At 47.0% G+C, this 14,508-nt stretch overlaps 1 protein-coding gene across 1 annotated transcript in view; it reads right to left on the bottom strand.

Annotated features, from left to right (window-relative positions):
* Positions 1-14,508, bottom strand: part of Lim1 (LIM homeobox 1) — a 44,546-nt gene that overhangs the window by 26,554 nt on the left and 3,484 nt on the right. The window contains exons 2-3 of the mRNA XM_017239292.3: positions 3,217-3,412; positions 2,418-2,644 (exon numbers count right to left, since the gene is read on the bottom strand). Of these exons, the coding sequence (XP_017094781.1) occupies positions 2,418-2,644; positions 3,217-3,412 (423 nt within the window). The remainder of the gene's footprint in view (positions 1-2,417; positions 2,645-3,216; positions 3,413-14,508) is intronic.

Here is a 14,508-nt window from a genome sequence, read left to right as displayed (position 1 = left end):
AATTTTTATGGTGCCTTTTTTAACACCGTTCTCCGAGCTGGGCTTCCTTTGTAGCGGCCGCCGCCGCCGGACCACGCGGCGTATGCTTGATACTTGATACTAGCACTTTCTCAAACGAAAAACAGTCTTTCATTTTGGCCAAATGAAAAATCCGTTGCACGTAATTAACGCAATTAAAATCAAAACATTAATGACCTGCGCTCGGCTCGCCTCGGCGTCGCTGCCGACCGTCGCTGCGGTGCTGCAGAGCAGCCGGCATCGCTGCAGCGGTCGGGGCAGCGGCGGTCGAGAATTCCCGTTTCCCCCAATAAACCAAGTCCTAGTTTCTCGTTTTAGCGCCTTATTCCATCCTTTTTTGTGTAGTTGGCAAAATATTAAGGCATTTTTTGAAGCCGACAAGGAATTATTATTGCATTATTCGCACAGGCAGGACGGGGAGGGCAGGATTCCGGCCCGAGAAGTGGGGGGAGAGACTTGCCTACTTTTTGGGGCTCGCAGCCATTTTGTTCTGCCTGCGCTGACGTCGGCAGCGCCGCCGCCGAGCCTCTCTGTCTAACTTTGTCTCCCTCGCTCCTTCGATGCTCGGGCGCCACTGCGCAGGTGCTGGCCGGGCGAGAGAGCGCAGAGTCCCGCTCTCATTCGCTGCCGAGAGAGACTCTGCTCGCCCCCACTTCTCTGACAGAGGCGGAAGAGAGGCTAGGAGGGGGTCTAGGAAAAATGGCAGCGTTGAAATATTTAACGCCGTTAAGTATGCTACGAAAATATTTTGCCAGCAGCAGCGAAAATATTTCAGTTCCTCCGCCAGTTTGTTGATGTTTTTATTTTATATATTTTGTAAAAAAAAATTATGGAAAAGGACATGGACATGGAAGGAAGGTGGCTGGAAGCCAAAGTCGAAGTCGAAGGCGTTGCTGCGTGTGACAGCCAAGGAGAAATGTCTGTTCGCTTGGAGGAGGAAACACAAAAACACAGAAACGGAGACGCAGAGAAATTTCAACTTTTAAAGTCCTAAAAACTGCCGGAAAGAATAAATATACATTTCAGTTGAAATATATTCCATGGGAAAGAGCTAAAGCCATCAAGAGTCTCCATGTATGGGCTTTAGTGAAGCGTGAAAATCATAAAAACCCGCTTTTGGATAATCTGATATCAACGTGGCCATGTTCCATGCATGAGTTTTTTCCGCCAGCGCGTTTAATTCGTAGACTTGCCTTTAAAACTTTAATTCGATTGCCGTTTTTGGTCGGCAACGTCGAGTAATTATACAGCCCGGCCCGACACAACTTTAAGGCTTAACCCACACACGTGCTCAGCTCACCACGTCCTGCGCCCTCCGTCCTCCGACTGTAAAACTTTGCCCGACGAGGGAAAGGGGTAAACAAAGAGACCTCCATGGCCAGAAGGGTGTGGGGGTGGTCTGCACTTTGCAGCGACTTCTGGCTTTAATGCGTTTTCAGTTGATGCCCCTCCCTTGCGAGCGAAATTGTCGCAAATGGCTTTAAGGACACTGTTGTTTGGCAACTCGAGCCTTTTAAAAAAGAATTTGAAAGTAATGTTCATCTCGAGAAGTTCCTGCCCCGCCCTCGCCCTCCTTGTTCGGCACTTGCGTCCTGTTGTTTTATGCATGACTTTGTTTTATTTATGCGATTTGTGTCAATATTTGCCGAGCATTTAGTCCGTGACTTTTGCTGCTGCAAGAGAAAGCCAGCCGCCACAGCAACATGGGGAGTGTGTGTGGGCAATATTTTGTGGGATTACCAAAGAAAACAGAGCCCGCACCGTCCGGTTGCACGGCTCGGGAGCCGTGGGGGCCCGGCTTTAAAACAAAAAAAATATATGTATACGCTTTGTGTAGTCAAAAAAGTGCTCCCGATCCCGATTCCGAAAAATCAACAATCAACAGCAACAACATCGCATCGACATCATCACAGCATCAACAAAAGGTAAAACAATGCCGGCAACATTTTCTTTTATTCCCACGGTAATTTGAATGACAAATATTTCTATGCCAAACGATAAACAATTAGTGCAAACAAATAGACAAGCTGCGCCAGAAATTAAAATATTTTGGCAAAAACGTTGCACAAATTGCGTCTAAATACACCCAAAAGCGCACGTACCACGGGTCGTATGCGTAATTTTGTATTTATTGGCGATGGAATCGGAGATATGAGTGTTCAGGCCACCCAAGTGAAGTGCCGAGCGGAGGACATCATTAGCAAAGATGAGTCCCAGTTGGAGGCCAGTTAGGAAGATTTATGGAGCCCCGATTAGACCACAAACTTGTACAGACTGAGGGGCTGGCCTACCGAAACTGAAAGTCTAGCATTTCAGGGGCTATACGGTCTACATTGAATTGATTCTTTTCTGCCGATTATTTCCTCATTTTTCTTAAAAAGAGACCTAATAACACTTACCGCTCAGAGAGTTGTGGCCGCAGGACGGCGCCTTGCCCAACAGATAGTCGTCTTTGCAGATGAACTTATTGTCGTCCAGCACGTACAGCTGCTCCCCTGTGCTGAGCTGCTTGCGACAGATGCAGCAGGTGAAGCAGTTCAGGTGGAAGACCTTGTCCCTGGGCTTCCGCACGAGGTCCGACGGCGCGATGCCCTGGCCGCAGCCACTGCACTTGGTGCCGTAACGCCTTGAGAGGTAAAAGAAGAGGTTAGTCGTCAATATTTCATATTTATTCGGCCAGTGCCTTGAACAGAACAGGACTCTTCATCACCCGCCCTATGAATAGCTTTTGTCAACCCATCCAGCTGGCGCTGATTGATAGCCAGGACCTCGGAAGGACGCCACTCAAGAACCGATGATTTTTGCACCTTCCCTTTGGCAAATCAAGGAGCTAACTGTGTGTGGCCGGATTTGATTTCGTTTTGATTTAGCCCTGGTATTTTGCATGTTAATTGCTTTCGCCTGTCCGGCCGGAGCTCTCTCCAACGCTTTCATCCCATTGATCCGTTTTTCATTCAGTCCGTCGCTTTTTTCAATTAGCTGAGCCCTTAACTTGAGGTGGCAGTGAGAAATCAAACGGAACGCACGGACAGTGGACAGCAGACAGCGGACAATAAACGACGGACGCCAGAAAAACAAAAGCCAAAGAGTCAAAGGCACTATTGAAAGCTTGGCATAATTGCCTCGATTCTGATTTCCGGAAGACAGAAAGATGTCCATTGGGAACATTTAGATTGTACCTTCCAATTTAAAACTCACCTGAAGAAATCGTTGCGACAGTAGAGCTTCGACTCGCGGCTGAAGCATTTGTCAGTGAGCGGTTGGAGACATTCACAGCAGCGCACGCAGGATGCGTGCCAGGCGCGTTCCAGGACGTTCAGCAGGAACTTGTCGAGGATCGGTTTGTTGCAGCCGGCGCAGGGATCGCCCACGCCAACGGGCGGTTCACTGCGACCTGCAAATGATAGATAAAATACATTTTTTAAATAATTCACTTGTTTGTAGTTCCTCCACCCTATTTTATGGCATGACCCCAAGTGACCTTTTAATTGATAAGGGCGGAGTGCTGACCAATTCAAGCGGAAAACAAGTGGGAGAGCGCAAATGGCCAGGAGACGGAGACGGGAACGGGGAAAGGGAGGGAGCACTCAACTGTGCGTCGGAAAATCCTTCGAGGCGCAAATTAGCACCTCGCTCTGGTTGCCTCATTAAGTTTGCACGTGTATGTGGGGCACACATCATACACACACTCGCCCCCTGCAGGTAGCACACCTGCAAATGAGCAATTCCCAGGTGCGTGGCCTTGCACGGGTGCAAACATTTGGGGATATACAATTTGCACTTTGCATTTTGAGTTAGACAAATTTGCAACTGCCCGAGGCTTCTCATCCAGTCATCTAATCCCTCAAAAAAGTAGGTAACTCCCCACTTTAAGCACTATTTGCAGTACCTTTCGAATATAGTTCTGCACAGTACCTGGACAGTACCCGATTTTTTCGCTGTGCAAAGATCTTCTCCAGGGATCTTCCACCTTGTTAGTTCTGCCACAAAAGGCGGTGTTGAAGGCGTGGCACCATATATAATATCCCCACACACACACACACCAGCACAATCGCGGGCGAATCCCTGTGTGAATAAGCCCAATCGAGGGAAGTGCAACCGAATAATGATAGAGGCCAGGCCAAAATGGTGCTCGAGGCCTGAGAAACTTGAGCCTTAAAAAGATAGAGAGAGACAACGGCGCGGGGAGCTGGAGCGGGTGCTGCATAAGGACCAGAACAGGCTGCCTCCTTTTGCAGTCAATCAGTCAATGGAGTTGCAAAAGGCAATAACCGCAGAAGAGGGAAACGAAAAATACTAAAAACTGAAAAACTCACGAATGAAATGCCGGAATCCCTTCCGAATACCTTGCTGTTTCTTACGACATATCTCATTTAGGAACTTGGTCACATAAGAGTTGTAGTGGACTTCCAAGTTCTTAGAGCTACTTTCGGAGTGCGCGTCCATTAAAGATGTGCTTCTGGGGCAAGTTAAAGTACCCACTACAAGGGTATAGCAAGCAAATTCTCAAAGAAGAAACTTTAGCTCCGTTTTGGGAAACATTTGCAGGTGGGGCTTGTTTTGGGGGGCGTGACCGGGTAAAAATATATAAACACAAGACCTCAAGAAACAAGAGAACAAAAAAAAACAGAGAAACAATGCAGAAAACCGAAAAAGAAGGCAGCAGAGGCAGAGGAGTTTGAATAAAAAGCAAAGTTGTGTGTGAAAATTTATTTTCATTCAAAAAGTTTTAAAACATTCTGCCGAGGAGGAGGCGGGCAACGGAAGACGATGGGAGTGGAGGTGCTAAGGAAGGAGATCTGAGAGGAGGATGGCGGCCTGCTTGGGAAGAGGAAGTGGGAGTAAGATATGCGAGCGAAGAGCAAACGAAAAATGCGATTATGCCATACGAATAATATTAAAATATATTTAACAAATAAAACGTATAAACACGAGCTCTTAGTCAGCCTCGTCCTCCCTCCTGAAGGACCGCCTCTTCAAATGACCCACATTAATAAAGCTTAGGGGTCTTGTCTGCCCCCAACCATCAGGGTTTTTTGTTTTTTTCGTTTTGTTGCTCATACGCCCCGTACCACGGACAGTAGCCACTGCCTCGAGCAAACTGATACGGAACCGGGCCGATGAATGAATGAACCGAGCCCGAAGAGGCAGCAACGACAGCAATGCTTGGCCATTATAAATGAGCGACTGACACACTGATTGATTGACGAATTGACTCATTTTCGCCAACAGAACACAAGGCACACAACAAAAAGAAGGAACGGAAAAGGAACCCGAAGAAGAGGCAAGAATTATAACGAACATCCTACCTACCAGAAGCAACAACACCAACATCCACAGACAGCAGCAACATCATCACAATTGGCAAGTTGCAAGTCTCGAGTCCAGACCTTGCCGCATATGTCAAAATTGACGGATGTTATCAATCATTTCATGCCGCTGCAGACAATTTTTAATGAAGGCTATAGACGTTTATAGACGGAACGGAACGGATCGGAACGAAAGGAGCGAGGCTTGGGCGAGGAGGAGCTGGCGGGGATGGGGCACGAGGGCGGGGCTCGGACAGAGACTTCAGGTTGCTTCAAAGCTCAATGAACTGCACAAAAGCGTTGCAAAGTCGAACTAATGTGCTTTCTGTAAGAGGTTTAGATCCATTGGGATAACACTATAACTTTTCAGTTATCAACATTAATGGTTTTGGCTTGGAAAGAGGTTATAGAATTTAATTCAATGTCCTTACTGCTTCTTCGGCTCTCACTCTCTGCCTCATCTGCGTTTTCATATATTTTATTATTTTTCCCTTTTTTGTACTTTGTTGTCCGTCTGTCCGCGTGTCCGCCGTGACCATGCGTCCACTGCGTCCGGCACCTTGGTGGATCCCGACTTTATTTTTCGTGCCTTCTGGCGCGTTTTTAAAAAGCGACAAATTGTTGTTTGCAGACGCCGACAACGTTGTTGCTGTTGGTGTTTGTGGTGTTGTTGCTGCCGCTTAAGTGTCGCAATTTAAATATTGTTGAGTGCACTTTTGGCTACCGTTGGCCATTTATTTTTCGCTGAAATTTATGTAACGATGTGAAAAATTGCCCGCTACTGGAGCGAAGGTCTCTCGGCGGCTCTAGGCACTGTCTCTCTCTCTGGGTCTCTCTTGTCTCAGATCTGGCTTCCCTCCAGTTCTTCTCGCTTCTCCAATTCCCCCAGCACTTTCCCAGGCATTGACCGCAGAAAAGTGCCCAGGCGGAGAGAAAAGTGCAAAGTTGCAGCCAAGGCACGTAAAAAGCATTTTGCACAACATTTTCCGCGCTCGCACTCCAAGACCTCAAGACTCCAAGGCTATATAATTGTGTTCCAGCTTCTCCGCAATCCGGCAGACTAACTGCATTTATAATGCAAGCAGCCGAAGCAACCGAAGCACCAGCAGGAGCAGCTTCCTCACGGGTCGATGGGCCGTTCCTGGCAACACCCAACAGACCAGCCCAAAAAATGTGTATAAAATAAGGGGAGAGCCTGGAAAAAAATAACAAATAAACTGAACTCTGTTGGCCAGCTGCTGCTGCTTGACCGTCATCAGGAGGAATACAGTGGAACTCTCCCAACAATACATTCCCTGAAAACCAGACTCACACCCACTGTACCCATAGGCCACAGAAGCAACCACAACGAAACAGAAGCAACAACAGCCACAGCAGACAGCAGAAATGGCAACCAAACTTTTGACCATTGTCGTCCGAGCCACAAACTGTGAAAAATTCGTTCGACATCAGCGCAGAGGCTAAAAAATAAGCGAAAAAACTTTTTAAAATCCAACAGGCAACGAAAAAAATGGGAAATAATAAAAATCAGCTTCAGCTTTTTGCCAAAGCACTTGCTGCGCCATGTTGGTTACGCCCCCTTGCCCTGCCACTCCCCCAGCGCCCCAATCCCCACTTCATCCAAGTCGAAAACGTGACTAAAATGTTAAAGCCAGAGCCAGAAAGAAATGAAAATCCAAACCAGCAGCCACCGTCGCTCAATTGCAATCTTTTTTCTTGCAGCCAGAAGCAGCAGCTTCTTGGGCAAAGCATGCTTTCTGTGGGCACTTCTCCTTTTGCTGGCAAATCTTATGCAAAAATCAAATGGAAATGCAGCAGTTGGGGAGAGAAAAACCAAACAAATGGCTGAAATGAAATGGAAATGGTTCCTCCCCTTCTAAAATGAAAAAGGGAGTTGCGAGCACAAAAATGGAGCAGATTCCCTTGCGATTCTAGAAGTCGAGCATCATCAAGATATAGGAGCATATGTAGGAACATTTTGAATCAGCATACTCATTTTGTAGGCTCCTGGGCTTGAACCATCACTAAACCTTTATTCAGGTAACTTTAGAGTCAACCCCCGTCACACGAACCATTAATATTCTGACCTTTGCGGCGAGTCGCTTACTTTGTTTCCCCGTCCCATCCATTCTGTTTTTATTTTGCTAATATCGCAACTAATTATGTAATTAAAATGTTAACAAGTCCAACGCGAGCAATTTGTGTGAGCGGAGACTAAGGTCGGGCGGCCGCAGAAATAGGTGTTAAGTTTTGTATTAATATTTCAAGCATATCAGAAGTGGAAGAGTAAACTTTGGCCTCGCAGCCGTCTATGGATTTGTATATTTTATCCGAAAATTAGCATACATCTGAAGGCATTGAGCGATCCCGAACGGAGGGGAACGACCACAACGCGGAGTGAAAAATGCAATCAAAATTACCAAATCAGGCGCGACGAATTGCATTAAAAATAGAAACCAAGAGGGACGACGAACTCCGGAGAAGTTATGGAGAAAAATGAAGTGATAAAATACTTTTAAATTTAATAAAGAATCTTAAAGCTTCCGGGGCTGTGGAGCGTTTAAAAAAGCAGCACAATCCTGTCCCCACGTCCATTTATTTTTCCACTTTCCGTCATGCAGTCTGAATTTTAAAACACGAACAACCCAAGGATCGGGAAACAAGTCGATGGACACAGCCGATATGGAGAGGCCAGCCAGCCAGCCAGCATGAAAAAAGGAGCAAAAATGAATTCAAAAAGGCACAAAATGAAGATTCGTGGGGCGAACGGGGAAGAATAGCTCTTATAGGAGAAAAAAATGCAATATTGGCCAGGATTCGATGAAGCCGATGACGATGACGATGGCGATGGTGAAAAAAGGGGATTGAGGGCTTCGGCAGCCGCCTCTGGTTTCTGTTTCTGTTTTTGTTTTTGTTTTTCCTGTTTTCTCTTTGCTGCCGGAGGGGAGCGGGTGGGCGGTGAAATATAATGGCAAAGTAAACAATTTCATGATGCGAGACGATGGCTTCTGGGCTGCCGCCTATCTACATCCGAAACCTCACCTCGGATCCAGGTCTCCCCCTCTGCCCACCGCATCCCGCTTGCGTCCATTTAACCCATCGATTCGCTCGCCTCACGTCTGTGTATCTAGCAGATACTTTATATGCATGAGTTACAGAAAAGGAGGCGTATTCCTCGGCCGTCTCGCTCTTACTCTGTCCGTCCTGCTCGCGCTGCCTCCTTTCTGTTTTGTTGCGAAAATATAAATGCGAAAGACGACGACGAGGAAAAGTGCTCATGAAAAAATGGCCGAGAATTCCACGGCCTTTGGATATGATTTGATGCGATGTTTCAATACGATTAACGTCATGATAGTATATGGGGTATCATAAGAGTTTGGAAAGTTTAGACTCGGTGCCTGTCCAAGCTTTCTACAGAGCAGCTTCTCTTCGCGGAACAATAGCGCTTTATTCGTTTGGCAAACCTCTTTTTACGACTCCTTCGAATCTTCGAGTCTTTTTTGCAGCCATAACCACTCCCATTCAAGATTCCCAATCTCAATTTTAATCTCATCAACCATTTTCATAGTCATCGCCATCTACATCGCCATCTCCATCTTCATCTTCATTTTCATAGTCGTCATCATCAACATTGTCGTCAGTTGCAGAGATTTTTATAGACCCCCCAAAGGGCGGGTTTCTCTCTCTCTTTCTTGCCCGAGTCGCCTGTCGCCTGTCTCTTCATTCATTTTTTTCTGCTCTTGTCGCCCCATAAAAATCACACTTCTCTGATGGAGAGTGGCAGAGTAGGAGAGAGAGCGAGAGAGCAGCAAGTTGGGGTGGCTTGTAAGCCGAGCCACTGCCACTGTGCCTTCTTCTGATTCTCCACCACCCACCCACGCTGCTTTCAGCCAGTCCACCCACCACCCACTTGGCAGGAGCTGTTCTTGTTGTTTGTCAGCAGACAGATAGCCAATGATAAGCCTTAGCGTATGAGTGATGTGCCACGGACACAAACACAGAAGTACAAAAACACGAGCCACCGCCAGCAGGACAACAACCTCCCCACCACCAAACACCACCCATTGGGCCACCCACTTTCTGCTCCTCCCGCCCCATTTATTTTCTCTTTTTTTCCATATTTTGCGGGGGTTTTCCATTTGATATGCTCGCTGCAACCCTCAAGAGCCCCAAGAGTTCCACTTCTAAGGCATTCAAAGGAAGTCCTGACAGAAACAGTACAAATCAACGGCCAGCAAGAAAGTAGAGGACCACAATATCTAGGCCTTCAATGATACAATAAAGGCTGAGCTACAAATTCCTTAAAAAAAACTATAGAAACCCATTATTTATTAATTCAGAAAAAAACACTGCCTGAAACGCTTACCACTCTGGGCCATAAATTAATTTGGGCTTAAAGAGGAGGCCCTACGGTCAGCCACCATCACCCTCCCCTCGACGCTCACAGGACCTGCCCGCAAGAACGTAAAGTGCATCATATTGCGGTCTGTTGTTGGGGGATTTTCGTTCGGTTTCGGTTTCGTTTCGGGGTTTCGGTCTCTGTTTATTTTGTTAATATTGCGCCACCCACCGACGAACCCATCCCTGGGATTTCACCTGCTAAGCTAAGCGGCTGCCAGTCCGGGCGGGACTTTGCCATTTGATGTGGTATTTTCCATCGGCCGGCGCTTTTGTTCTTCCTTTTTTTGCGCCACCGGCATTCCTGGTCCTGGCCGTAGATTGATTTTAAGCGCTCTGGTTCTGGTGTTGGGCGTCCATCGAAAATTGATGGATTTGTCAATTTATATTTTCAATAATTAATGTAACTTATTTATCCGGCATCGAACTTGATGGTTATTGATTAGAAATAAATCAATTAATATCTCGTTCCTTTCGCCAGTATTTTCCTTCGTGGGCGGCCTCTTCCCCCATCATGTTGGCCAGCATTTTCCGACCAACTTCGGTCGGCGCCTAATGCGATTAAAGGTTTAAAGTTTTGTGCCAAATAAAGCGTATGCAATGCGGCCTCGCCACTCCGCCTCTCCTCCATCCAGTGCCACGACCACGCCTACACCCACTTCCTCCTCAGAAACCCGCCCGCCCTGCGACTGCTGCAAAATTTCTGCTTTGATTGGCAAAATTTAGCTCGAAGCCTGGCCAAAGTTGGCAACTTTTTAGCCAGTCCCATTTTGTGGGCCAAGACAAGCATAATATTATGCATATTATAATGATCAGCAGCAGCAGGAGCAGGAGTAGCTGCAGCAGCGGCAAGGACATCCTCCGCTTTGCTCTGCTTGCTAGCACAAATTGTCCTTTAATTGGTTTTGCGCATTAATTTTGCAGAATTTATTGCGCTTTGTGAGGAGCGTTTGCGAGTGCATTGCGAGTGCACTTGCTAGCCGAAATGCAATTAATAATAAACAATCTTGGCACCACAGCAAAGCAGCAGCAACAAGCAACAGCCTTACCGCAACGAGCCCGGAAAAGCAGCAACAATCCGGAATTAAGGCAGCAGAAAGCCGCATCAATACTTCAATGGCCCAAGTGCTTCTGATGGCCGATGGCCCAACGATGCTTTCCAAATTAATGTTTTCCGAATGATTTTCAAAGGCTAAAACTATTACAATTATTTTCCAAAAACATCTACTAGCATTCCACAAAGAAAGTGTATCAATTTCATTGATTCAGAAGATGAAGCTATCGATAAATGGGATTTACTTTTTGTTAGAACACCAGGGGGTGGACGGTCGGGTCGCGAGTCGAGTTTGCGGTCAGGAGGGAAAGTTTATCCGAAACTGCCAAGCGATAAGCTCAAATTTATGCCCTCCCCTGCTCCGCCGTCCGTTGAAACATAAACATAAAATTCTTTTATCGTTTTATCGCAATCTTTTCCCAGTTTAACCTTGAATGCGAGTGCACGTAGCCCCCGTTTTTTGCGCCTTCATCCCCCTGCGGGAGGAAGTCAACTTTTGACAAGGCTTATCAGTGGACCAGCATCAGGAGCAGCTGAGGACACGCACCAGAAACACCAGAGGGGAGGAGCAGGCGGAGGACGAAGGACGATGACTGGGAGGCTGGAAGGCATCCTGCCGCACTGGCATTCTGGCAGGATTCTGGCAACAGGGGTGAACGTGCTGGGAAAAACGGAAAAAAGGACAGAACAGAAGGGCGTCTGTGTCAGCGATAAGAAAAAGCGAGCAAACGCAGCTTCCGCCAGGGGTGTGGGCTGGGGGGTGCACTTTTCAGCTTCAGCCGGTTTCGATTTTCGAGCAAGTTGCGTTTTATGTTAAACGATTAAGGTCTGGGTGGCTGAAACCCCAATGCTGGAAGGGCATCAATTTAGGCCATGAGAGTCCCTTTAAATACGCCTTTAATTGTTGGCTTTCAGCTTCCGTGTATTTAATGTTTGTTTTTTAAACATTGGATTACCAGACGGACTAACTATTATGAAGCATAGTTTAAAGGCTGTGTTAAGTTGCTTTCTTTCTTACTTTGGCTAATTTATTGCCCAAGAAGTGTCTTGCTACCAACGTCTGCCCATTTTTAGCCGCTTCAATTGGTTCCGCATAGGCGGTTGGTAAAGATTGTAGGGGTCTCGCAGGTTCGAGGTTCGGAGTTCGGTGTTGGGGGCTTGAAGGCCCCATTGACAAGACGCCGTCGCTCCTGCTGCGTTTTGATGTTTGCCGCAAATGATTTGCCAAACACCAGCCACAAAAACGAACAAGAGGAACACAATAAGCCAAAAAGAGAGCCCAACAAAGCCGCGAGGAGGCGAGTGTGTGTGTGCAGCGTCGGATTTTGATTAATTAATTTGCATACGTGCAATAAAAAGTAAGAGCTGCGTTAATTTCTTGGCGCCCAAAGACGCGGGCAGAGCAACCGGCAGCGGCAGAAGCAGAAGCGGCGCAGCAGCCGAGGGTTTTATAGTGCAGCCGTATAATCAAATTAATAAACGAACAATAAAAATGCATAACAAATTGATGCGAGGCGATGATGATGATGGGGATGATGAGTGGAGAGGTTGGAGACACACCGCGAAGTAGCAGAGCGTACACTGCTAGAAACTTGTCGGGATTGTCGAGTTTTTAAGAGACCCTAACCTCTAATATCTATTGGAGGGACCATATACTTTTCAAGCCAATCGATACTGCAGCCTTTTCGGACTTCATGGCAGGTATGACCGATCAATTGGGAAGCCGCATCCCACTTTTGTTTTCGGTGCAGCGAAAGAAAGGGGAAAGAATAGAAGCAGCAGCATTACACGCATCATTATGTTGAGCGTTTCTCTGTTTCTTTTCTGCTTGGTTATTGATGATATGGAGACATGGACCCTAGCCCCTCAGACAAGCGGGGGCAGAGCCCGCACTCGGGGGAAACGCTTCACTTGAAACAGCTCTCATACAGACACCCACACAAAACAGGCACTCCACATAATAAATAAAATCAAAATAAACCCATCGATTGGAAGCAGCTCGCTTCATACACAAGTGAACTGGCACAAAGTTTCCTTAGCGTGAAGGTTTAAGAGTGTTTTTGAAATCTTTGCCGGTTGTGCGGTGGCTGCTGCTGTACCTGTCCCTGCCCCTGCCACTTCTTCCCCTGCTGCTGGAGCACTCGGAACGAATCGACGTTTGCTGCGGTCATCTGCTCCACGATCGCTTTTTCTTTGGTTCCAGCCGAACGAACTCAACCTGAGACACCGTTGCTGGGACTTGCCTGTGACTTTGAGTCGCGGGTTAAAGGTCATCATCAGCACTGCCCCACCTCCGTGCAGCGGCGGGACCCCACGCCCCACTCTCCTTTCTGCAGCGCCCCAGGGCCCCCCTAGTCCTTGAACTGCGTGAGAGCATCAAGTGGCCCGATTGCTAAAACAACTCCACAGACACTGAGAGAAACATGGGATGTTTGGATAAGGAAACTACACCTAATTAAATATGTTTCGAGCAATCAAGCTAATCACAAAGGTTCCCAAATATTCAAACTCATCCTATATTGTAAGTTTACTAGCTAGAACCTCTTAGTTTGATTTTCTGAAACCTTATTATAGGTATAGTTTTCTGCCGTGTAATATGCCAGCATTTTATTTTTCCACGGCTGCTGCTTGGCATCGCATCATCTTGCTCGCGTCTTCTTCATTTTCGCCGGGCTTTTCGCAATCTCTCGGTTATAAATCAATCCCCGAGGCTTCGGCTACCGTTTTCTTCTTGCTTGTGTTTTTCGGCCGCATTAGTTTTGGCGGCGAGCGAGTCGGGGGAGTGCAATAGTAAATTATAATTAGAAGGGAGGAGAGCCAACTGGCTAGACCCGCTGCAGAGCGGGAGGCTGGGGAAAAGGGCCAAAGGGTTAGGCTTTTTAACCTGTTGAGTTCCGAGCTGTAAATCAAAAGCCAAAGAAGGCGATAAGCCACCGAAACACAATCGTCAGAAGAAGGCTAGAGAAGTCCCTCCCCCTGGAGAGGAATCAAACGCAAGGGGAATGGACGGAAAAAGGACGACAATATAGAATGAACGGCGGACTAAGGACGAATGTGGCTGCAGAAGTTTGCCAAATGAAATTTATGGCATATAAATTATCTCACACGTTGCCGGACTATTGACAGCTTTAAAATAATCGTAAAATGGCCCAAGAAATCCATAAAAAAGGCAAAAACAAAAAGCGAATGCGAATAATAAAAACGGGCAATGGAGAGGCGCTGGAAAGGAAAGCAGAACCAGAAAACCGTGGCCCAGACACAGAGCCATGAATGTGAATTACTATTTCAGTTTTCGACCTAAAAGCGCTGCAAAATGAGCGGGGTCGAGGGTTGGGGCGCGACAGGCGACGACGTTGGATTACACGCCAAAAAAAACCCTTTAGGACAGCAGATTAGACGGTTTACTAAAGGTAAAGCAAAGGGTTGCATCACAAATGTTTTTGCCACTTTCCACATTTGGTGGAAAGTTTTGTTTTCGGTGCATCGTCAGCCTAAAGTTTCAGTTTCAGGTTCGGGCCAAGCCCCGGATTGCAGAAATTGAAAAGTTCCCAACAGTTGGGGGGCCCCTCATAACTTTCATAGCACGGGACACGGAACACAAAAAGAGACAGAACGACAGGCAGACAGGAACAGTGACAGGGACAGCCGGCAGACAGAGACAGGGACAGGCGCAAAATAGAGAAACGAACAGGGATCCGGAGGAGGCCTGCCCCTTTTGTTCGATTCTAT

The sequence above is a fragment of the Drosophila bipectinata genome, chromosome XR (genome assembly GCF_030179905.1).
Source record: "Drosophila bipectinata strain 14024-0381.07 chromosome XR, DbipHiC1v2, whole genome shotgun sequence".
In the NCBI taxonomy this organism is placed as follows: Eukaryota; Metazoa; Arthropoda; class Insecta; order Diptera; family Drosophilidae; genus Drosophila; species Drosophila bipectinata.
This window is presented reverse-complemented; position numbering and strand designations above follow the sequence as displayed.